The sequence below is a fragment of the Bufo bufo genome, chromosome 5 (assembly GCF_905171765.1).
Source record: "Bufo bufo chromosome 5, aBufBuf1.1, whole genome shotgun sequence".
NCBI lineage: Eukaryota > Metazoa > Chordata > Amphibia > Anura > Bufonidae > Bufo > Bufo bufo.
The window spans coordinates 179,028,716-179,050,970 of NC_053393.1; the positions used below are offsets into that span (position 1 = coordinate 179,028,716).

The 22,255-nt window shown below is 41.7% G+C and overlaps 1 protein-coding gene across 5 annotated transcripts in view; it reads left to right on the forward strand.

The window, feature by feature from the left end:
* LDLRAD4 (low density lipoprotein receptor class A domain containing 4) overlaps positions 1–22,255 on the forward strand; it is a 388,238-nt gene that overhangs the window by 365,130 nt on the left and 853 nt on the right. For 4 of the 5 annotated variants that reach the window (XM_040433133.1, XM_040433136.1, XM_040433134.1 and 1 more), the window contains 2 exons: positions 5,317–5,370; positions 5,859–8,123. In XM_040433133.1, coding sequence (XP_040289067.1) covers positions 5,317–5,370; positions 5,859–6,401 — 597 coding nt within the window. In that variant the 3' untranslated portion in view covers positions 6,402–8,123. Of the gene's footprint in view, positions 1–5,316; positions 5,371–5,858; positions 8,124–22,255 lie in introns of those variants that run through there. The other variant, XR_005779168.1, reaches the window with a different exon arrangement.

The window sequence follows — 22,255 nt, forward strand, 5'->3', positions numbered from 1 at the left end:
TGAAGCCAACGGATGGCTGAAGAGAATCGGGTGACCATGCCGGGGAGAGAGAAAAGAAAACCCAGACCAGGAGCTAGCGCAGAGGACCGGAGCAAGTTAGTATGATCCTTTCAGGATTAGGGGAGGCGGTCTGCCGGCACCTGTTAGAAATGGTGAATTCCCAGACACCCCCTTTAAGAGACGTGCAGCATTTGGATGCAATTTTGGATTCAGTGGATCATCCTGGATGGTCCAAGTCCTCTTGTGGTTTGCTGGAAATCATTAGAAGACACTTTGTAGCCCCTTCCAGACTAATGTACTAATATATTGTAATCCAGTCATTATCTGATGTGCTTCAGATCCTGGTAGCTGCTCATTCTGGGTTACTGATTATTTACAGCACCTAGTATGTACCTTGACCATCCTCCGGCCATTATGTGCCTAAATGGTATTAATAAAATATACATTTTAAGGTACTCTAATACTCAATTTATCTGAATCTTTATTTTGGGCGCCATATATATTTAATTCGTTTGACCAGCTTTCACCTAGGTTGTGTTCATCCATATGCCTTTTTGGTAGCCAATAGAATAGTGGAGTTGCTTTAAATCCCAGGTAGGTGTAAGGTGCACAGAGATCATTTAGCGTCCTGGAATTGACTGGTTTTGAGCCTTTTTAAAAACTCTGAAAATGTATATAACTGTGGTGCCATCTACTGGTGGCTGCAGGGTCTGCATGTATTGATTACATAATGTAATACTCATGAGATCCAAAATGTTTGGCAGACATTTACACATCAAGTGCTGCAGCCTAAACCTGTTCAAGTCACTCATGTGCCAGACTCCTACTCTTCAATATCCAGGAGTTAACAAGCTACAAGTAAAGGGGGAGGAGGATTTTGGCTATCGGGGTTTAAAGGGACCTGGCTCATGGACAAGCCTGTAGTATGCAGAACTGTTCTGTGCTATCCAGTGTAACTAAATGACGTTCATACCTGTTGGTACTTTGTCATATTCAATTGTTTCATGCATTCTATGGACAATAGTGTGATGAGTAGAGTACATCTTATTATAGCTAATTATCCTTTTACGTGGGCTGATCCTGGGGTCAGTTATTGGGGGTGAGCGTTCGTACAAACATTCCGATACACGAGCAAACGCTTATCCATCTGGTGATTGCCTCTTTTTTTTGGCACCCAAAATCATTATTTCTGGGTAACCCATCACTCTGTCTACATAGAGTGCCCCGTCTAGGTCTGCTGCCCATAAGCAGTAATTCTGTATGAGAACAAGTGATCACAGTAGCATCCTCCTACAGAGGGGATGATTGCTGCATGTAAATCCAGATCTCTGCTCAGAGAACAAACAGTACATTCCTGATAATTGCCTATAATTTGGCCTGTGTAAAAGAACCACAAGATGATGGCATCTTCAGCCACGTGATAGCAGTTGAAAGAGAGCTTGTCACCACAAAATGCTGAGCAATCAGCAGGTTATAGAGCAGGAGGAGCTGAGCAGATAGAGATCTAGTTTTCGGACTTCACTTGTACACGAGGGAGGTGTTATCAGAGATTGTTATATTAGGGTCCATTCACACGTCTGCAAGTGTTTTGCGGTCCACAAATTGCGGATCCGCAAAACACGGATACAAGCCATGTGCACTTTGCGGACTGCACATGGCCGGCACTTAATAGAAATGCCTTTTCTTGTCCATGTCTGTAAACAAGAATAGGATATGTTCTATTTTTTTGCGGAACGGAAGTGCGGATGCGGACAGCACACTGTGTGCTGTCCACATCTTTTCAGGCCCCATTGAAAATGAATGGGTCTGGATCCGTTGCGGCCGTGTGAATGGACCCTAAATGTGTATACATAGAAAACTGTACACAGGGGCGGTCTTAAATGGGTTTTCCAAGACTTTAATATTGACGACCTCTCCTAGGGATGAGTGAATCGATTCACATAATACTTTGTTTGAATACTATACGGAGCGAGCGATCCGTACAGCACTAGGATGTATTGGCTCTGGGGAGCCGAAGTTATTACTTAGAAGTCTCACAAGACTTTGCATAATAACTTCATAAATTAATTTGTACTGTAAAAGGCCATTTCCCGAACTCTGGTTCGGTTCCAAGTGGTACCTTGGAACCGAACCCAAGTTCGGGAAATGTCTTTTTTACAGTAGAAATTAATTTCTGAAGTTATTATGCAAAGTCTTGTGAGACTTCGCAAAGTAATAACTTCGGCTCATTGGAGTCAATACATCCTAGTACTGTACGGAGCTCGCTCCGTACAGTATTGGAACAAAGTTTTATGCAAATCCGGATGTTTCTTCCGAAGACTATTCGCTCATCCCTTGTCATCAGTATCTGATCGGTGGTTGTCTGACTCCCTGGACCCCTGCCGATCAGCTGTTTGAGAAGACAGCTTTTCCTAGATCATGTGACAACACGTTCATCGATCATATGACCTAGGCATAGTTCAGCCTCTTTGAAGTGAATGGGGCTGAGCTGCGATACAAAGCACAGCCGCTATACAATGAACAATGCGGTGCTTGGTGAGCTGCGAGAAGGCAGCAGCGCTACTGTGAGCGCTGGTACCTTCTCAAACATGATTAGGAAATAACGTAACTGCTGGAGGGCACCCAAATATCTGGTTCTACAGACTTAAAAATTAATAAAAATGTAATTTATTGAACATACACTTGTAAAACATGTAATATATATAATATACAAGATGAGCTGCTCATGTGATCAGTGAATACCGCTCATAATGCACGCACAAAACACGATATTTCTATGCGTATAAAATATGATCTATGGATCACATCTACATAAAAAAAAACCACGACGGACGGCACAGTTATGGTACACACGTCCGTGCGATATACAAATGGTTGTGGGGCACTTATTATATTCAATTTGAACAAATGCCCAGTCAATACCATCTGTTTAACTTTAGTCATATCCAATAACGTATTATAGAGTGGTTGCTCCGTCTCTCCCTGATGTAACAACACTTTTAATGAAGCTGTTTCACTGGAATAAGCAGTGGTAGATGGTTATATCCTCATGTCAATCGCACATGCACGTGCTGCGGCTCACCAATGGAACACACGTCCCTGCAATAAATGTGGCTTATATATCAGCGGCTCTATACATTAGGCCACATGGTCAGTTAGTTTCCTCCTATATATTGTTTGCAGCATCCCATGGTATACGCTGCGTATCGAGATATAGACACACTTTATCTTCTCAATATATTAACAGCACTCCGTGATTCAACAATTGCACCGAAGTAGACACATATGAATGGTCATATCCACACACGTTACCAGTCCACTGGGTGTTTTGCCTTAGGTTTCACGTCTTGAGTCTCACTGTAAAGTTGAGGATCTGGCGTTGTCGTTTGCCGTTAGCCCTACGTGGCGTCCCACATGTGCTATGGCGTATCACGTGACGACTCGTATGTAATTGCGCCGCTGAGTATCTCCTCTTGTCAATCTCCAAAAGCTTTAGTAGGAGGGAAATAATTGTAAGTCCTTATTATGATGAATCCCTTATTCACTTGCTGTATACCAAACGTGTTTCGGAACTTGATTGTTCCTTCAGTGGTTTACCTTCTCAAACAGCTAATTGGCAGGAGTCCCAGGTGTCGGACCCCCATGATCTGATACTGATGGCTTATCCAGAGGATTGGGAAAACTCTTTTAAAGGGGTATTCCCATCTGAAACAATGGGGGCTTATCCTATCAATATGGCCCCATTATCTGAGATAGGAATACCCCTTCAAGTATAGAAGGGGCAGAGGTTTAAAGGGTTTCTGTCACCCTGCAAAACTCATTATTTTTTTTTTTGGATGGTTAGATTCCTCATAGTGCGATATAGCAGAATATAATGCTCTTACTTACTTTCATGCGGCCGATTCTTTATAAAACGAACTTTTATAATATGTAAATTAGGGCTCTACCAGCAAGTAGGGCGTCTACTTGCTGGTAGCTGCTGCAGAAATCCGCCCCCTCGCCGTGTTGATTGACAGGGCCAGCCGTGATCTCCTCCTCCGGCTGGCCCTGTCAGTAATTCAAAAATCGCGCGCCTCGCGTCATTCGGCGCAGGCGCTCTGAGATGAGGAGGCTCGTATCCTCAGCACTCCCTCAGTGCGCCTGCGCCGATGACATCACCAAAAGAGAAGACGTCATCGGCGCAGGCGCACTGAGGGAGTGCTGAGGATACGAGCCTCCTCATCTCAGAGCGCCTGCGCCGAATGACGCGAGGCGCGCGATTTTTGAATTACTGACAGGGCCAGCCGGAGGAGGAGATCACGGCTGGCCCTGTCAATCAACACGGCGAGGGGGCGGATTTCTGCAGCAGCTACCAGCAAGTAGACGCCCTACTTGCTGGTAGAGCCCTCATTTACATATTATAAAAGTTCGTTTTATAAAGAATCGGCCGCATGAAAGTAAGTAAGAGCATTATATTCTCCTATATCGCACTATGAGGAATCTAACTATCCAAAAAAAAAAAAAATGAGTTTTGCAGGGTGACAGAAACCCTTTAAAATGTATAAATTACATGTTTTAGTGAATCTCTTCTCCCAAACCTATATATCAATCTGAGCTACCCCTTCAACCCTAGGCTCTTGCATATGCACTCTGCAGAGAACACTCAGCTTATCAGCTCAGAATACTACATGGCAGATTACAGTGGAGAGAGGAGAACGCATCCAAAAAGGGAAAGCCCTCACAGGCTGTAGATGGGGAGGAAAGCACACACAAGTCAGTTTGTAGGGGGAAGGCAGCAGTATCCTGGGCACACCGAACATATATTACTGGGAGGGACGCAACCAATTTAGAAAAGTCTGAAACTAGGGGCAGGTTGCAAAATGAATATCAAGGGATCTGAAAATGACTGAAGGAAGATTGCTGCCTGAAAATGAGTAGAACGTGTTCTTATTATTCATCATAACCAGTAACATGTAAAAATAATCTTATTCTATGTTAAAGGTGCCCATAGCCTTTTATGGAAGTATGTTCCATAAATGTCTGATAACTGTGATAGATGCAGGTCACACCATGGGAACTGATATCTAGCCACTGCCTGGCTGAATGGAGAGGTGGCTGGGATGTAGAAGTAGCGGAGCTCGCTCTGGCAGTTATGGAAACTATGTGGCACAGCGGACCTCTCCATTCATACAGCGGCAGCTTGGGAAGGAGATGGACCTGCACCTATCAGACATCATGGCTGCTTCTCGCTTTTTAATTGCTGTATCTTAACCTTGAATAAATGTGTATACGTACAGTTACTATTTTATGCTGATTTTCCTTCTCTTCTCTAAATAGGAAAGGTGTCTGTGGCCTTCAGATAGCTTAGTGTCCCGACAAGGCGCCTCAGAGGTATGATTTCATCTTCTTTCAATTGAATGTATGTTTGATAATAAGTGAGGCCCCTACAACTCTATAGTATAGTCAAAACGCTTTCCTACATGTGAAAATGTGTGTAAAGTTTTAGTTCACCAAATAGTGGTTTAATTGGTTATCTTCTAAAAGGAAAAAATATTATAATAAACACCATAGGATGCAAGACGTCTGGGAATTATTTCTATGTTAGTAGATGAACATATTTCCTGGCTGTTTGCATAGTTCCCGGGAATACAGTTAGAAATGGGAAGCTGATATGATGTGCACTAATATCATCCCCCGCATAGAAGTGATCGGAGATGTCAGATACCGGTAGTATCATGGAGCGCTTACATATGGTTGTCACTGCAGGTGTCCTTTACATATAAGCAACTCGCGGCTTTACCTGCTATGAGGCTGACTGCGTGAACTGGGCTTCTGTATAACTAAGTGATTGCGTGTTCTTGTTTAATGCTATTTTCTAGATCATGTATGCACCGAGGTCAAGAGACAGATTCACAGCTCCTTCCTTTATGCAGAGAGATCGTTTCAGCCGCTTCCAACCAACATATCCTTACATTCAGCATGAGATTGACCTTCCACCTACTATTTCCCTCTCTGACGGTGAAGAGCCTCCACCTTACCAGGGTCCATGCACTCTCCAGTTGCGGGACCCAGAGCAACAGATGGAACTGAACAGAGAATCTGTCAGGGCACCTCCGAACAGGACCATTTTTGATAGTGATTTAATAGATATATCTATGTACAGTGGGGGCCCGTGTCCACCTAGCAGCAATTCCGGCATCAGTGCAACCAACTATAGCAGCAGTGGCCGCATGGAAGGGCCACCACCAACCTACAGTGAAGTTATGGGACATTACCCAGGGTCATCTTATTTCCAACACCAGCAAAATAACTCCTCTACCCCGTCTCAGACAGGAAGCAGACTTCAGTTTCAACCGAATGATCCAGAGAGCACAATAGTCCCTGTCGGTGGAAAAGATAGGCAGCCAGGAAACATTGCCTGAATCTCCTCCAACATGTTCACGACCTGAAGTGAAGGAAGCTGACATGACGGTGACCGGGTGACTTCCTGAGCTCTGTTCCTCAAGGGGTACACTTAAGTTAAGCCAAATGCACATATTTATTGTATGCGTATCTGATATCAGTCAGAGTTTGTATGCAATTGGATCTCATTATCCACCCCTTCTTTCTGTTTTACCCATACTTTTGTTTCAGGAAACGTCATTTTATGTTATCATATTTCACTTTATTTAAACTTTACGAAAATGTGGCACAGAACCAGAGCTTTGCAGAGCCTTTGTTATGTACTTACAAACAAGCGTCTATGTAGAAATGCTAGGGGTTTTAGGCGGACGGCCAGTGTTTAGGGGCAGTGCTAATTCTTTTATGGAAGTCCATAACCCTTCTGTGTGTGCCAATGTGTACAGTGATGGAATGAATACTGATTTTATTTCTTATTTTTATAGAGGAAAAAGTTGCACTAGTTGATTCTGTATGAGGGAAACTTGTCATAGAGTGTTTTTAACTGTAAGGATAAAGCATTTGAGATGCCCAGCAACAAAGAACCCACCCCAGGCTTCATCCTCACTAGATTGCAAGATACACAGTGGGCACCTTTCAGGTGTCTTGTTGCACGGTGACGTGGGAGCTGTGTTCGAAACCCATAGAAAATACTGAAAAGTTGTCCATTCCTATGAGACTGTGTGGCTTAAAAAAGTGTCACGTATCCAAAACCAGTGTTAGACTGATCACAACAGACGTCCTTGTGCCCATGAGGGTCTCCAAGGCCTGAAATACAGGACCAAATGATATTCACTTTCTTGTCATCACCTAGACATTACACAGGTAAAGGTTTACAGGTCATCAGTGAGTCCAAAAAATTTTGGACGAGGAGATTGAGCATGGTGACATGCTTGGGTTGGGGGGGTGCTCCTCCTTCTTGAATATCGTTTTGTCCTTGATTTCTCCTAAAAGTGAAAAGCCTCGCACTGTCCCGTAGTATTGATGTGCCGATCTTTTGGCTGTGGCATTTATTCTAGGCATTTTTTTTTACACGTCTCGTTTTACCACCATTATGATGTGTACTCATCAACGCTGCTGGCGACATTACTGTGTATTATTATCTTTAAAAAGGGACATGCTGACTAATAAGTGGTCACTCATAGAAGTGCTGAGAGAAAGCCATGAACTGTTGTAGCTGTTGTGCTTGCCTTGTTGAGGTGAAGATGCCACATTAAGGCTCTGTTCACATCACGATTATGGCGTCTGCTAAACATATGTGCGGGGATGTATACATTAAATGGATGCCATGCAGTGCCAGCCTTCACACACAGGGTCCTATTGTTTTAAAAAAGAAATACAAAATTTTATGTTTTACAGTGTGTCTACTGGGTACTATAGTTTGGAATAATGGATCTGACTGGTCAGGTGAAGGCCAAAAGGATGCTCTTTTAGCCCCCTTCTGGCTAATCTAACCCTATATACGTTTGGTGTGTACATCCGGAGCTTTCCCAGTGTACACACCAGACATATATCAGATGCGTAATGTGAACCCAGCCTTATTAGCAAGTTTTGTCAAGGAAGTTTGTCGGATTTGAATCTGCATCTTGGCTTTTTGGAAGTCTTGTAAATTTCTTTGTTTTCAGCGTGTCTTTGTTAACTGATGACTCGCCAACTATTGTGGATCAATAACCAGACTTGGCCAAACTCTAGAATATGCAGGCAGTGAAAACCACGAGCTTGAGAAAAGAACATGTGTACCTTGTAAGGGCTGGTTCACACGAGCGAGTCCATAGCGGGAATCGCGCTCCGTGTCTGAACGGGATCCTCCGTTCTGGACTTGCAGGAGCGCACGGCATGATGATTTATAATGCTATGTGCCTCTGCTTGACCATACTTCTAGAGAATCATATTGACAGCTTTATGTCAGTATGAGGCCTCATGCACACGACCGTTGTGTGCATCCGCGGCCGTTGTTCCATTTTTCGTTTTTTTTTTTTTCACCGACCCATTGACTTTCAATGGGTCCGTGGAAAAATCGGAAAATGCACCGTTTTGCAGCCGCATCCGTGATCCGTGTTTCCTGTCCGTCAAAAAAATAAGACCTGTCCTATTTTTTTGACGGACAACGGTTCACGGACCCATTCAAGTCAATGGGTCCGTGAAAAAACACGGATGCACACAAGATTGCCATCCGTGTCCGTCATCCTTGTCCGTAGGCTACTTTCACACAGACGGATCCGCTGATCCGTCTGCATAAAAGCTTTTTAGATCAGATTTTTCACTTCATGAAAACTCAGATCCGACAGTATATTCTAACACAGGCGTTCCCATAGTGATGGGGACGCTTCAGGTTAGAATATACTAAAAGAACTGTGTACATGACTGCCCCCTCCCCCCCCTGTATTTAACTCATTGGTGGCCAGTGCGGCCCCCCCTCCCTCCCTTGTATTTAACACATTGGTGGCCAGTGCGGCCGCCCCCCCCCCCAATCATTGGTGGCAGCGGAGAGTTCCGATCGGATACCCAGTTTAATCGCTGGGGCTCCGATCGGTTACCATGGCAGCCAAGACGCTGCTGCAGTCCTGGCTGCCATGGTTACTTAGCAATTTTAGAAGCATTATACTTACCTGCGATGTCTGTGACCGGCCGGGCGCTCCTCCTACTGGTAAGTGAAAGGTCTGTGCGGCGATTGGAGAAAACTATTAATAGGGACTCCTGACTTTACATTGAAAGTCAATGGGGGACGGACCCGTTTGCAATTGCACCATATTGTGTCAACGTCAAACGGATCCGTCCCCATTGACTTGCATTGTAAGTCAGGACGGATCCGTTTGGCTCCGCACGGCCAGGCGGACACCAAAACGACTCTTTTTTTTTCATGTCCGTGGATCCTCCAAAAATCAAGGAAGACCCACGGAAAAAAAAACGGTCTTGGAACAACGGAAATCCGTTTTGCGGACCGCAAAAAAACCCGGTCGTCTGCATGAGGCCTTTTTCTGTAGAAACAAGGTCATGCAGAGGCACATAGCATTATAAATCATGATCATGCCATGCGCTCCTGCAAGTCCAGAACGGAGGATCACATTCACACATGGAGCGTAATTCCCGTTATGAACTCGATTGTGTGAACCAGCCCTAACACTGCCAGGACAGACCTGCATACACTTGGCGTGTACAATTCCAGCACATACTTCACACGTGTCTGTAGGGTTACATTCACCTGATGGAAGCTAAAAGTGTTTTTCCTATACAGTAATCAAACCCAAAAAAAGAACCTTCCACGTCTTCAGCATAGCCCCTTCATGTAGACGAGATCCATGGATATGAGGGATGCGGGCACAATGCTGTTCATCAGCTCTTGCCGCTCTCTGATCTTGGGTAGCCATTGTAAAGCTTGCTCAAAGACGTCCATGGTGTTTTCATATATGAATAACTGCTGAACAGTGTGGAAGAATATTACTCCACATGGAAACATCTCCAGCTCCTCATCCTCTAAAACCAGACTGCCTTTACTGCTACCAAATGAGCGGCAGATGAGATGGACCCTGACATTGGGAGAGATGTGTTTATTACTCCTTGATTTTACAAGTTCGCGGTATGCATAGTAGTAGAGTCCTTTATAATAAAGACTGGTTTCTTAGAGGAAGTATACAGCTGACCACACATCATAAACCAAAGGGAACTGAGCTCCTGCCATTCAGCACCAGAGGTGTCTGACGGCTTCTTGTCCTTCTCCCTCGACAGAAATCAGTTCTGTGGTTGGTCTGTTTATGGGGAGTCCAAAGATGGCTGTTCGGCATCTCTTCTGTCTGTGGTCAGCTTTAACATGGAATGACAGGCTGTGCTGCTTTACCCAGGGACACGGCTTGTTAATATTCTATTAAAGAACGCATATTTTTCTATAAGAACAAACCTTACAGGGTACAGAAATAAATAGAGCTTGGTGCCATGCTGCTTAACATTAGGCTTTAAGGGTATATCCACATGTGGCAGATTTCTCTGACTGTCCCGTTCATCTGAATGGAGTTAGTTTGACACTCTTTCCCCCTCTTTTTTTTTTAAGTCTATAACTTATTGCACAGTTAGCAGCGTCACGTTAAAGGGGTTCAGGATTCAAAGAACATCCCCTGGTTGTGTGCCATATTGCAGATTAGCCCTTTTCACTCCAGTGGAGCTGAGCTGCAGCACAAGGCACGGCCTGTGGACTGGCGTGGCGCTGTTTCTGGAAGAAAGCAGCCATGTTTTTATCCATGACAAAATGTCTGGATTGCTCTTAATCACTTCTGCATCCATGCATGTCTTGTGTAGTGAGGTCCCACGTATAGAAGCTTTGTGGAGCAGTGTGCAGCCATGTTGTTTTGGGGCTTTCTGCACTAAGATGACAGCTAGCTGGAGACATGTTCATTTTAGGTGGAATTTCCTGCTTAAAGGGGTTATCCCATGACTAAAGTAAAAAACGAAAATCAGACATCATATAGTATATGCCAACCTCTTTCTAACAAAGCTAGAACCAGCCCTGTACCTCACATGGATCCAGAGATCTCCCTGTTCATTGCTCTGCTAGATTTATATCAAGCTGACAGCTCAGGGGAGTGTCTTTTCTGCTGCAGCTCAGGGGGCGTGTCTCAGCTCTCCCTATCACAGCTCAGGAAGCAGTTGAAGGATGAAACTGAGCATGTGCGGCCTTCTCAGTGAGCAGGTCAAAGAATGAGAAAAAAAATAAACAGCAGGTGGCGCTATATAGATGCATGACATTGAATAACTCACTGGCTATACAAAAAATTGTATTACATGCAATTACAAAAGTATTAAGATCCAGGTGCTGGTTTGAAAACTAGAATATTTTTTGTGGGATAACCGCTTTAAGTTTATTTACTTCCAGCGGACACATTCAACTGATGAAATTTTCTGTGTCCTCCCTTCCATTGTGCTTGCACCAGCAAAACCACAAGCTGCTATGACTGTCTGAACACAGTCCAAAATAAAGCCACATCTATTAATAAGCTGCTATCACTGCCATGGCTTGTTGGAGGGTAGAAAATAAAATTTCTATTATCTTCTATGTATGGGACATGTCACCTTTGTTATATGGGAGTTAACCCTGATACTTGGTTGCATTAACCCACCGTTTCAAGAAAAAAAAAAATCACATTAAGGGAGCATTCACACAACCGCATTAGTTTTGATTTATTTATTTTTTACCTTAGAACCGGAGGGACGCTTTAGGGCTTAGTGCATTACTAGGTATGAATTCCCAAAGATGCCCTCAGCATTGGTAATAATCTATATGGTATACATACAAGCTTACCATGCCAGTGTGGACACGCCCATATCCTTCACCATGAATTACTGTGAAACCAGTGAATGCATCTTCCTCTCAGCATCTTATCTTTCAAGAAATATTGGAATGTTATTTTCGTATATAGCTGCCGAAGTTGTATGAGGGCAGCCAAAATAACACAATTGAGTACAGCGAGATGTAATATGTTTGTGTACATATCATTGGAATGGGAGTAATATGGCGGGGAAGCCGTGGTACAGGACATGGGTTAAATGCTGGAAACCGTATGCAGTCTGCTGTAAAAAGTGCTGTTGTGATTAACCCCTTAACAGTCACATTAAAATTTGAAAACCCTTCCCAAAAATTTCACTTTTTATTGTAGATTTTGAATTTATGTCTGAAGTAAATATAGTTGGCGCAGAACTCCAGGGACACAAGTGTATTTTTAACCCCTTAGTGACATGACTAATTTTAGCCTTAAGGACCAGTAACATTTTCCTCCCCTCTGTATTCCAACGGTCATAACGTTTTTCTTTTAATTTAGCTGTATGAGACCTTTTTTTTAATTTTGTGGGACAAGCTGTAGTTGTTTTTAGGAACCATTTTGAGGTACATATAGAGTATTAAATAACTTTTATTATTTTATTTTTAGGGGCAATGATAAAAAAACAAATTTTAACATTGTTTTGTGGGATTTATTTTTAAGAAGTTCACTGTGTGGTATAAATAACATGATAACGTCATTCTGTGGGTTACTACAATTATGATGATGCCAAATTTATATATTTTTTTAAAAATATTTTCTTCTTGTTTTTTTTTCCGCCTGCTGGCTGTCAGCTCCCCCAATGCCCCCTCCAGAGATTACAGCCAGCTGAAGGGGCAGGGCTGTTTTAACTCTACACATCTTCGGCTGGGTAGCAGCTAGAGATATGGGCCTGGTCAAGTTTGAATCATCTGAGCGTTAAAACAAGAATCGCAGCACTAGCTCCACGCCATCGGAAGATGGTGAAAGAAACTGAAACCTGCTTTCACTTTCTGCTGCTGTCACTCCCGACCTCATTACTAACAGCTAGAACTGCTGAAGTAGAAGAGATGCTGTGATTCTGGACTTGTTTTAAAGCTTAGATTGTCAGCTTTCAAAAAGGACCAGGCCCGTATCTCTAGTTGCCACTATTCCCCCTTACCCTGCCACGCAGCTTTGCTGTTAAGTCCTTTTCTCAAAGCCCGAGCAGAGCTCTGGCAAAAGTGTTAAGTGGTTAAAAGAATGTTTTTAAGATCTCCTACTCGCACTTTAATCTACTTTATACCCATTCCAATAGGCAATTCTTCATAATTAAATAAAATACTATGATTAGCATTTAGTCTGTAAGGGTTAAGTATTCCAGTGAAGTCTTAGAAGAAATGTATTAAATAAGATGGTGTAAGATGCGCCAAGTTTATTAAGAGGCGTTTGCTTCTTTGTCCGTGATCACTGTTATAACAGATGTTTTAAGGAGGCTCCATTTTAAGTTTCTTTTTGCCACATTAAAGAAGTTATTCAGAGATTTTCAATATGTGTGTGTCTGAGAGCTGAAGGAAGGGCTGGTGTCTGTTCCAGCTACCAAAGGAGAAGTGGCCGCGATGTGCTGTCCCTCTACCTTAAAATTGGTGTTACCCAAGCCCCTTATTTTGCACAGTGGGACCAGCCTTTATTTAGTATTACTGTTTCATCCCCTCAAAAAATTTACTATTCTAGCATGTTAATTTTACATATATATTCCATGCATTTCAATTCTAAAAACTATTACACTGTGACAGCAGACCAGCCCTGCATAAAACAATAAGTGAAGGGGCTGTACACCCACGGCTGCAATATATTAGGCTACTTTCACACCTGCGTTCGGGTGTCCGCTCGTGAGCTCCGTTTGAAGGGGCTCACAAGCGGCCCTGAACGCATCCGTACTGCCCTAATGCATTCTGAGTGGATGCGGATCCGCTCAGAATGCATCAGTCTGGCGGCGTTCAGCCTCCGCTCAGCAAGCGGACACCTGAACGCTGCTTGCAGCGTTCGGGTGTCCCCCTGGCCGTGCGGAGGCAAGCGGATCCGTCCAGACTTACAATGTAAGTCAATGGGGACGGATCCGTTTGAAGATGACACAATATGGCTCAATCTTCAAACGGATCCGCCCCCATTGACTTTCAATGTAAAGTCTGGACGGATCCGTTCAGGCTACTTTCACACTTAGAATTTTTTTCAAACTATAATGCAGACGGATCCGTTCTGAACGGATGCAAACGTCTGCATTATAGGAGCGGATCCGTCTGTGCAGACATCAGACGGACCCGCTCTGAACGCTAGTGTGAAAGTAGCCTTATGCTGTTTTCTACCTTCACTTCAATGTGTCCAGATGCGTTACAACTGCTCACCATGTTTCGTTGCTGTATATAATAGGAGGCAAATACTTGATCGCTAAGATTGTCCTTTCTTATATAACAAATGTAAAAACGAAAGCAAAAAAGTCTAAACGTGTTTGGCCATTGTATGTGCTACATTACAGCTGCTGCGTTTGCTGCCATATGTTGAAAGTGCGGGCTATGTACTAGATGTGACCTTAACACCAGATCGTCTAGTTCAGTGTGTAGAGAGACCTGCGCATGCGTTTCTCTGGAGCCAGGGAGACTCTCCGCTCGCCTCCACTTCTGCTGTGCCTCATTTGTAAAGGTGCTTATTTTCCACTTCATCTTCTTGTAAGTCTTATATTTTTTTTATTTTTTATTTGTAACTCTGTATAACTTGAATATTATGCACATATCCTACCCAATGGGTAGAACCGAAAACAAATATTCATTGTTAATACTGTAATATAATGTATAGTTGATATGAATTTTAACAAAAAATGGCATAGAATTTGTGAATGCCTAACCTGTCTAGTCCTTTTTTTGTAAGATTTGCAAATGAATGCAGAATACAGATGACAGAAATCTATGTATTTTATTTTCCTATTAAATATCAATATATCACATAAGGAAAAAAAAGAACAAATCTATGTTTTTAAGTAACCTCTTTATATTGTTGTTGGCGTGACTGTGCTGTCTGAGTGATCCCCTCCCCCCTTTAAGGTCAACGCTTGTTACGCTCTTGTTGTGTTGGACCAGTATTATTCTTGCACCATGTTCAAGAAATACTTTTTTAATTTATCTCTTGCCGGCCTAGTATTGACTAAAGAACCGGATGACCTGATATTTGTCATATATGAATATAAAGCACTGTATCTTTGCAGTATTTTAGATGCTTTTTTGTAGATTATCTCTTTATGCCACTGTAGTATGATTGTGCTGTTTGGTAGTTGAGATCTTAGAAGGTGAGCTCAGTTTTGGCTGTGATGCTCTATAACTTCCACCGTGCGGTCATTTTGATGTGTCTAGTTTTTATTTTTTTTCAACAGAGAAGTAGAAGTAATAAAAGTATTCTGGGTCAAACCGCTACCAGCATTCAGGAATTAACATCGATTTTTTTTTGGGCTATTACATCTATTGTACTTGTAAGACGGTTTACAAGGAGTAATGAAGGTTCAAGTGAAATTGACAACTGGATGACTAGTGGACATTGATCTGAAGTTTCTATTCACCAATATATTGTGTTAGGACGAGAACATGAACGAGTGTTCCTATCCCCAAAAAAAAATCCTGCATTTCCACTTTCAACTAGGATCATGGAGATAGAAATGATCTATGTAAGCTAATGATGGGCTCTGCCAGAACATTGTGACCATCTAAACTCACTTCATAGCTAGAGCCTTCTGAAAATGTAAACCCAGCCATTCATACACACATGCAGTTTATTACATTCTCATTTCATAAATGCCTTACACCATAGTCACCAAATGTTGTAGAAGGATGTATAGAAGTATAATTCCGCTTGTTATAAGGAACCTGTCATGTTGAATATGGTGTCTGAGCTGAAGACAGTATGTTATAGAGCAGGAGGAGCGGAGCAGGTTGAGATATATGGCTCTGTGGGAAAAGGTTCTGGAAAACTTGTATTTCATTATTTTAAATTCTTGCTCATTCTTGGCTTTGAAGTCCAGGAGGCGGCCCTATCAGTGATTGACAGGCTTCTCTCTATGACTGTGTATACAGATATAGCTGTCAATCACTGGTAGGACCGCCCCCTTGACTTCAAAGCAAAGAATGAGCAGGAATTTAAATGAATACAATACGGGTTATACTGAATCTTGTCCTATAAATCTATATATCAGTCTGCTCAGCTCCTTCTGCTCTATAACATGCTGCCTTCAGCTGAGACATCATGTTCAAAGTGACAGGTTCGCTTTAACATAGTCTCGGTTTTGTTTTCTGCTGACTCTGGGATCAAGTTATTCCATTTGTCTGTAATGCCATAACATGATAGAATTTAGGATTATACTTGAGAACCACTGCATATGCAGGCTCAATGACTATATTGGAGGTCTACTGTCCCCTCCATATTCTGAATTGACCTCTGAACCTGTTCTTGATGTCTCAGTAGGACATCACTCTCTGACACTTTACAGGATCAGAACATTACCTAAAAGACTGTGACCCGTTAATTGTGCTGATCACGACATGTAAACCACACTGCCCAGTACTTAGAAACTAGATGAAATAGATGGGAATTTGGCAAATTATTATCTAGTTCTGTGTCTACTGCCGGATTATTTGGCTTGCGCGTTCTGGATAATCCAGGAATCCACATTCTATGAAATACACAGACCTCACACAATCCAGACAAATGGCAGCCTCACATAAATATCTTCCAGACAAAATACATTTTCCCTCAATAATAACAAAAATCTGTTGCCCTATTCTCATTAGTGAAGCAATCTATGGCTACAAGCCCTGAGAAAATCGACGTCAAATCTTTCCAAGTACAATATGGAGAATGTTATATCTGTTTATCTGGGCATAGAGTAGTGAAAGCGGGTCTAATGGACATCCTCTATGGTCTCATGCAGATGGCTGTCCTCACTTATCACATGGATCCCAAATTTGCAACTCTGATGTTTACTTCACCAATGTATGCACTCTATAGGTGTACAGTGGAGTACTTCGTCCACTGGTTCTCATTGTAAAGGTCGCATACTGCACAATACACGTTTTTTATTGTGTCCCTCTGCATAGAAAAGTGTAGCAAACTATACTTCCTGTACAATGAAAAAAAATGGTATGCCAACATGTTGGCCCTGAATGTTTCAAAAGAACTAGTGTTGGCATCTGCTAGATGCATAGGGACCTTTTGGATAAGTCTGGAATGTGCATCGGGAGCTTTTCCAGCGCATATGCCAAATTCCAGATTATGGCAGCACCACATGGAATGCCTATGATTCTGTACTGCGCTTGAGGCCCTAAAGGCATTCATTAGCAGACTGACTACTCTGGATCACCCTATTATTGGACCTCCAGTGAGACGTCTTACCTCTAAAGCCTGGTACATTTTCATTCTCTTTAACCATAACAAATTAGAAGGATTGTGTTGTTCCCTGGCTGTATTGTTAGTTTGGACCTTAGACTAGGTCTATGTCTGATCAGCATTACCTTCAGCTCTGCTGATATTTTGATTATCAGACGTACATATAGGAATCACAGCTGAAGGGCTAGCTGTTCTCCTGCACTATTCATATCATCCTGTGTCCATTAGTCATATAGGATTGCATCAAGACCATATGATTTTCAGTTTAAGGAAAGGAGCATTTAAGTTCCTCGCATTACCCCTGACTTGTTTCGATGGGTTTGTAGATCAGTGTGTGTATAGGTGACTTCCCAGATGTCACCTTAAAGATGGCATGTTGAAGTAGTAGCTAGCCTGCTGCCTATCTGCATATTTATTGCTTAGTTGCCCAGTGGAATGGGTGTGAGAGTGGATGAGATGCGCCATATACCATTTTATAGCACTTACTAGAAGCACTTGACATGATATAACTTGGCACTTATAGGAGTTGGCTTTACCTTTGTTTAACCTTTTCAGTTTAGTACTGTGTTAATCTCTGTTTCTGTCATCCAGGTTTAGGAAAATATTCCTTCATTCAAAGCATTTTTGAAGTCAACACCCATTTTGTTGGTGGTACTTCATGGCGATTGCAATTTATACCAGCTAACCTGGTTGTAATCCCCTTCTAAATGATCTAAGCACTGTGGATACATCTGATAGAACTGATATCTGCTGTGTCGTTGCTGTAATATTTATTCCCATGCTTTGTGTATGATCTGGTGAGGTCCACAAAGCAGGTAATGCTTTCCATAGCTCTGCCGTTGTGCCAGCAGGTTTAGACCTGTAGACACACTTCATACTCCTTGCTCAATGTCTTTTGCTTGAGGGAACTTTTCTTAAACATTAAACTTGTTCTGTAATGATGGTAATTATGATACTGTTAATTAACACAATCGCTTCTTCCGTCTACTCTGTGTTGTTTATGAAGCTGTATCTCTGTGCGGACAAGATGGCCTCCACCTTGTCTTTAAATCAGTATTATTGTGTTTAGGATGCGGTGTAATATGTATCATTTACATTAAACTTAGGTTTCTGAAGACATGTGGACCAAAAAAGATCTCCCGTTAAGAGTCCTTGCATCTTATGGATGTACTAGTAACAACATTCAATGGGTTGCAGAACAGGACAGTATTCACAAGTTGTGGCACAAGCCTTTCAGAAAGAGCCCACATTGTATACCTGCATACCATACCACATTGCTTTATTTATATACTACCAGAAGCATTTCAAGGCAGGCTTACTGTATGTCATTTTTCTAAGCAGGGATGAAAGGCTTACACTACCGCTTTTAAAATTTTAGTTTTTATATTACCATCTAATTCCTAAAGTATCAGGGAATTAGATTACAATTACCCTCGTAGCAGGTTACAACAGCTCCTCTACTCTCTCAAATTTAGAAAAGAAGCCTCCAGAAGCCCTTAGACAAGATTGGGTATGGATCGTCCAATAGTCTAAATCATTCTTTATTACCAGTATCCCTTAGAGTAAAGAATAAAATCCTTCATGGGGCTTCATTTATCTGGTAGATGTTAGAGAAGACTATGATAATAACGATGGCCAAGGACCACCTAAGAACTTCCTACGGTATCAAGTGCAGTTAGAGATGAAAATATGCCCTTGAGTGAAATGTGTAAGTGTAGATCTGTCCCTAACTGAAATTGGTGTCTCTAGTCCCTGATGAAATTAGTGTCCTTGTTCCTTCTTTTAGGATCGGTTCTTATTTTTGGTAAGAACTAAACGATAGGAAGAACAGATCTTTCAAACCCTAAAGTGAAGCCAGTCTTGCCTATGGCTTTAGCCATCTAAAATTACATAATAAAATCTGTTACACACCATACATTACTTAGGCGACACTCTTCACATTGGTGTTAATGGGGTCTTTTGCAGTAGCCATCAGACATTCTGGTAAACGGAGGCCATGACACTAATGTGAACAGATCCTAAACATGACATGATTAACATCAGGTATGGTCAGCACAGTTGGTGCTGCCCACGGTTGGTATGAAGATTTGGTTCTATTTGTGTTTGCTAATGATCATGCCCTCTTTACTGCCATGACTGACTTAATTACGGTATATTACTGCAATGAATGAAATGTATCTGTATACCCATCTATCTCTTAATTGAAAAATGGTGGTCATTTTTTTATGAGTTTTGTTTAAAAGAAATCTGTTGTTCTAAGTGCTGTTGTTAGTTATAAAATAAAGGTTTTATGCTTGTTCTTAATTCCACTGTGGTCATACTACAGTGATAAAACAATAAAATTTGAGAATTACTTTTGCTTCCTGTTGTTTTTTAATTTTATTTCAATATTGTAAAATTATTGCTTAAAAAGTATGAACTCACAACGGCATCTCAATGAGATGAAGTGTAAATGGCGATTAAAAGGATTATAAGGGGAGGCAACCCAAAAATGACTTGCAATATTGACAAAAATAGAATAATAATGTCACATCCCCCGACGTTTTTGGTCTTCCATTCATTGCAAAACAAGAAAAAATGGGTGGAATTGCATAGTCTGCTTTATCTCCAGGGTAGAGGCAGAATCCTTTTACCAACTGCTTTTTGCCTTTTGCAGTCCACTACCTGCAGAGCCACAAAATATGGATACCGTATGTGTGCCATCCTAATTTTTTTGCTCACCCGTTGACTTCAATGGTTTCGTGGACCGCATTTTGCAGATCAGAATAGGACATGTTCTATCGTTTCTGAAACAGACATGATGATGATATCTATGTGCTGTCCACATCTGTATGTTTCACAAAATTAGAGAACGTGCCCTATTCTGGTCTGCGGGATGTGTGCATGAGGCCTAAATTGAACATTCCTCCTTTAGCTAAGTTTCCACAACTTTCAGCAAATAATAAAGGTGATGAGTAGGGATGAGCGAATTTACTTCGGATGAAACATCCAAAATCGATTCGCATATAACTTCATTCTAATACTGTACGGAGCAGGAGCTCTGTACAGTATTAGAATATTTTGGCTCCGATGAGCCGAAGTTATTGCTTCGTGAAGTCTCGTGAGACTTTGCGTAATAACTTCATAAATTAATATCTACTGTAAAAAAAATTTTTTCCTGAACTCTGGTTCGGTTCCACGGTACTTCGGGAAATGTTTTTTTTTTTTATACAGTAGAAATTAATTTATGAAGTTATTACGCGAAGTCTTGCGAGACTTCACGAAGCAATAACTTCGGCTCAACGGAGCCAATACATTCTAATACTGTACGGAGCAGGAGTTTCATCTAAAGTCGATTCAATCATCCCTAGTGATGAGGACTAGATGAACCCCATTTTTCAGAAGCTTGTATAAAGTCTGAATGAGTGATAATGAGTCGTTTGCCTTCCATGGTATATTTGTGAATTAATACTACATCTCAGGTATATGGGTAGCAGTGCATGAAGAAAACAGCTAAGGCAGTAGTTTCTATGTGACTGCTTTCCAGGCTGGTCTTATATTACCACCAGTGGGGTCTCTTGGTCCATTCGAAGCCCGGTTACTGTTGCTAGGCAACTACACAGGAAAAATTCACTGAGAACAGGAATACAGAGCTGTTCACTGATGACAAGGAAGACGCGTCTCCGTAAACTGGAAATATTCAGAAAAAGTAGAACATTTACATTCGCTGGAGAGTGGCTGCACGTGTGACCTAATAACAGTATAAATACATGAAAAGTCATTAACAATCTCTCTCATTATCTATTTATACCCAGGACTATAATGGTAACATGGGGACATCCTCTATGTCTAGAGGAAAGAAGGTTTCTACACCACCATAGAATGGGATTCTTTACTGTAAAAGCAGTGGTTGTGATGGTGAACTCACTAACAAGAGGGGCCTAGATGAATGTCTTGAGAGTCACAATACAAATTACAAATGACAATTACTAGATCTCTGGGGATGGGTTGCTGATCCAAGGTTTTATTCTGATAGGCCAGAATTCGGGTTGGTAAGAAATTGAGTGTTTTATGCCGTTCTCTGAATCAACTTTGCAGGATAATAAATGGAACTGTATGGATGTATGTCTTTTTCAGCCAATGTATATACAGATGTGTTCAAAATAATAGCAGTGTGTTTAAAATAGTGAATAAAGCTCAAAATCCTTCTAATAGCTTTTATTTCCACTCACACAAATGCATTGGGAACGCTACACATTGTATTCCAAATCAAAACATGAAGAAAAATATATCATATTTGTGTTGTTCCTCAAAAATTGAAGAAAAGTGAATATTAGACTGTTAAAAAAAAAAAGCAGTGTTTGTATTCTTTACAAACTTAAACATTCACTATATAAACTGAAAAATGTTTGAAGATTTTGCTTTCCTTTCGAATTACTGAACTAATATTTAGTTGTATAACCACAGTTTCTGAGAACTGCTGTAGATCTGTGTTGCATGGAGTCAACCAACTTCTGGCACCTGTGAACAGGTATTCCAGCCCAGGATGATTGGACTACATTCCACAGTTCTTCTCTATTTCTTGGTTTTGCCTCAAACTGCATTTTTATGTCACCCCACAAGTTTTCTATTGGATTAAGATCTGGGGATTGGGCTGGCCACTCCATAATGTCAATCTTGTTGGTCTGGAACCAAGATGTTGCATGTTTACCGATGTGTTTGGGGTCGTTGTCTTGTTGGAACACCCATTTCAAGGGCATTTCCTCTTCAGCATAAGGCAGCATGACCTCTTCAAGTATTCTGATGTATTCAAACTGATCCATGATCACTGGTATGCGATAAATGGGCCCAACACCGTAGTATGAGAAACATCCCCATATCATGATGCTTGTGCCACCTCGCTTCACTGTCTTCAAAGTGTACTGTGGCTTGAATTCAGTGTTTGGGGGTCGTTTGACCAACTAGACCCAAAAAGAACAATCTTATTTTCATCAGTCTACAAAATGTTGCGCCAATTCTCTTTAGGCCAGTCAATGTGCTCTTTGGCAAATTGTATCCTCTTCAGCACATGTCTTTTTTTCAACAGTGGGACTTTGCGGGGGCTTCTTGCAGATAGCTTGGCTTCACATAGGCATATTCTAATTGTAACAGTACTCACAGGTAACTTT